Source organism: Gastrolobium bilobum, unplaced genomic scaffold (assembly GCF_033153095.1).
Source record: "Gastrolobium bilobum isolate Gb01-03AN ecotype WA unplaced genomic scaffold, APGP_CSIRO_Gbil_v1 utg9753, whole genome shotgun sequence".
NCBI classification, from domain to species: Eukaryota; Viridiplantae; Streptophyta; class Magnoliopsida; order Fabales; family Fabaceae; genus Gastrolobium; species Gastrolobium bilobum.
In genome coordinates, this window is record NW_026898868.1 from 24,357 (window position 1) to 28,297 (window position 3,941).

The 3,941-nt window shown below is 31.0% G+C and overlaps 1 protein-coding gene across 1 annotated transcript; it reads left to right on the top strand.

Moving 5' to 3' along the window:
* Positions 1–1,637: 1,637 nt before the first annotated feature.
* On the top strand, positions 1,638–2,336 carry LOC133284878 (MAPK kinase substrate protein At1g80180-like). The gene has a single exon (XM_061482001.1). It carries the CDS (start codon positions 1,743–1,745, stop codon positions 2,112–2,114), a length of 372 nt encoding a protein of 123 aa, XP_061337985.1. The 5' UTR covers positions 1,638–1,742; the 3' UTR covers positions 2,115–2,336.
* Positions 2,337–3,941: the final 1,605 nt, after the last annotated feature.

A 3,941-nucleotide genomic window follows, 5' to 3' on the forward strand; every position in this document is an offset into this window, starting at 1 on the left:
GTTTGCCTTTGTATTTATAGACTGTAGGTAGTGTGGATGAGCCTTTAGTTCCTACAGTGAGGGTCCAGGCCTGATAACTATTCTGTCGCATTAGAATTAATATCTTTGAAGGATATCTATCCTTTATTAGCATCAATCCATATCTTGGAGTGCCCCTTGTTGGACTTGCTACTTAATAAGCCCATTATACAGGTCCATAACACAAATAATATCTCGATATTCAAGTATTATAATATATTTTTTTCGATAAATCACAAAAAATTTCTACCAGATACAATCCTATTCGAGTTGAAAACATTGACATACCAATTGAACCAACCTTTGATAGTATTATAACTTCTTTTCTTTTTTTAGGCGATAAGGATATGAAATATGAATGCATTTTCTGCCTTTCATTCATTGATTGATAATGACAAGGGGCAGTGGAGGGAGTGTGCACATTCACTTGGTGGACCTAACACCCGCGTGTCATGCTAAGTTGCCCACAAAGTCATCACCGTCTTTATTTATTTATTTTTTTACACCCCACCACCTAATTCTTATCCTAAAAAAAAAAACCCACCACAATCAATTTTTAAAATTAGGTTACATAGAAAGTGAAAGCCGTGACAAGGTAGTACCGATCCGAGTGCAAAGCCATTAAAACAAGCGTTTCAGGCCTTGAATTTTTTAATATTATATTAATTAGATTTGTGTAATTTTCTGAAGTTTTTCATGTGTACAATTTTCAAAAGTCAACATAAACCTATAAAATTGCATATAATATGATTCAATCTATGTCGATACTTATTTATGTAATTATTGATTTAAATATTTTACGTTTACAAAATAATTTTTTAATATAATTGAAGATAATGTTACAAACTAATTTTTTTTCTCAAGAATGCATTTACTCCATACATTTAATAATATTATTTAAAGCAATGAAAAAAATATTTTATTGTTGTGCCTTCAATGTACTCTTGTGCATATATTGAATTACATTAATAATGGCTTTAAAAATGAGAAAATATTAACCTCATTTGATAAGAGATAATAAATTTCTCCTACATATTCAAAAAGGTACGAAACCTACTTCAACTTTTTTTTTCTCTTTTTTTGTATAGTGGGATCCACATAAGTTTATGAGTGTAATATGAAATATTTTATCTCCTATTGCATACGAAAATATAATTCCTTAAAAATATTTATATAACACATACATTAACATTAGAAAAGCACCAGTGACCAACATGTCACTTTTTGACAAATTTTTTTTATCCAAATGTCATGTAAACGGTATTTTTTATCAAACCGCCACATGACATAATTTGTTACTATTAGTAATAAATTACGTTCGTCAATGATTTTATGACACATGACATACTATTGCAAGAAAAAGCTGACTAGATTATATTCACTACCAGTGATCACGAATTTAATATGCAATATAATCATGTATCACGAAATTATTAGCCACAAAATTCGCTACAAGTGATAACAAATTATAATCTAATAAAATTTTTACCAAAAATGACACTTTGATAACTGTTTCGGATGAATTGACTAGGTTGCCTTGCTATTAACCACTCTTCTCCAGTTTCTTCACCAACTGTCCCTTTCTCTCTCTTATTTTTTTTATAAATGCATATTGAGGAAAAGTCATACACGAAACAACACTTAATAGAAATTCATAGGTATATTGCTCCCAAGAAGCTATAGAAAGATCCAGATAAGAAGAGAGAGAGAGAGAGAGAGAGGACATGGCTGGTTTGCAAAGATCTGCTGTGTCCTTCAGGAGACAGGGTTCATCTGGGTTTGTTTGGGAGGATAGGTTCTTAACTGAGGAATTGAATAAAGTTAACCACAAAGAAGAGAACCAAGAACATCATGATAAGGTTGAGATTAAAGAGCTTCATGCTCCACCACAACAACCACCACCTCCACTTGGATCAATCAACACCGTCGAGAGAAGCCGCTCCAACGGTGGAGGACGTGGCTACCGTACCGGAAAAGTGTCGCCGGCGATTGAGCCGCCCTCTCCTAGGCTTTCGGCTTGTGGGTTTTGTGGCGCTTTTGGAAAAGCAGGGGACAAGAGCCAACGGACGAAACCCGCTAAACATCGATCAAGGTAAACTTTTTAAGGTTGCCTGAAGCGGTATTTTCAGGTGACGGAGACAGGATATTCCGGCGAACGCTGAGGGTTCTGCTCTTTTATGTAAATGTTTACTTTTAGGTTTGTAGGGTATGTGGGTTGAGTTCATAAATTCGTATGAAGTAAACAATATTGGGTTCTGTTTTTATCTTTTTGCCTTTAAGACGTTAATGTTTTTGTTTAAAGTTTAAAGTTTAAACTCTCTTTCTCTTTCTTTTTCTTTTTTCTTTTTTTAATTATCCGGAGCAATGTTTTAATTGTCTTAGATCAAAAGCTAGATGGTAGAGATTTTTAATTTTGGTTGGGGTTCATGACGAATTTGATCTTTACATAAAGCAAATCTCAAAATGGGATCCTTCACATGATTATGCTAGCTTGGGATGAGTGCAAATTGAGTTATACGATGTAAAGTTTTGTCCTGATAGGCCATGATTGGGATTATCTTTTTGGTTTTAAATTTATCTTTTGAGCTTGCTTATAGAAATCTACAAATTCATATACATTTGATTTTGATGCGTAATACCATTTAATCATATTGCATCTATATTATAATATGTATATAACACATTCTTATATTTTCATTTTTTTACTTTTCTTTTTAATATTTCAACATCAAATTCGACTTTGTTTTGAAAGTTAATGCAGATAATTTATCTGCCGTAATTGCAGAAATATTTTTCTGAAAAAATATATATAAATGTAGGGAATAACATTTCTGTATTTGTGGCTGAAAAAAATTTCTACCATCAAGAGTAAATTAAGGGAAAAAACTTACAAGAAGAGAAAAAGTTAATTAAATGATGAATTCACTCTTGATTTTTTTTTTCTGTGCAGGAATGTTATTCCCATAATGTATGAATAATATTATTGTTAATGATAAGTTGACAGATCATTATGACCGTTTAAATTTTTAAGTGACTATTAAAAGAGTTCAAGTTTTTTGTTGATAAATAATGTATAATCGAGTAATTGCCTAAATAATTTTATATTGACATTAATTATTTTTTTGTATATTAAATCATTTTAGCAAGTTGCATAAAATATTGTTTAAGAATTTAAAAAAAAAAATCAATTTCTTCAGAAGTTAACTTTTTTATTAATTTATTTGAGCCCTTTTTCTCAGTGAATTTGTCGCTAACAGCTGTGGAAGAAAACTTGAACATATCACCTTCAGACTCATATTTAATATCCTATAACTTTTTGGCGTTTCTTAGGATAGCAAACATAACGTTATATATGAAGCCCGAATTTTACGGGGGCATTCCCTAGGTTACAGTCTTGTATCATGGGTGATGTTGTTTGTTGGGAATAAATTTTTGGTACAACTGATTGATTGCACTAAAAATTTAGTACATTGTTATCAAAAAAAAAAAAAAAATTAGTACATTTCACTAATAAAAATATCATGTTTCAGTTAAAATTTATTTTTCTTTGCTAATTTTTTTTCTCTCTTATGAAAAAACTTTTGTGTTACTGTTGTACCAAGATTTAATACATCTTTGGTGCTACTGTTGTACCAAGATTCAGTACATCCCACCAATAAAAGCATTACATATTATAGGAGAGAGAAAAAATTTGACAAAGAAAAATAAATTTTAGCTGAGATATAATATTTTTATTGGTAAGATGTACTGAATTTTTGGTACAATAATAGCACTAGAAATTTATTCTACGTAGAATTTGGAGCACCAAATTTTTTTTCTGTTCACCACATGATAACCCCGAACCCCACCTTTGGAAAAGCAACCTTTAGCAATTAAAGAGGAATGAAAACGACCAGAGCATGGAAAATATCAAAGCCATAATA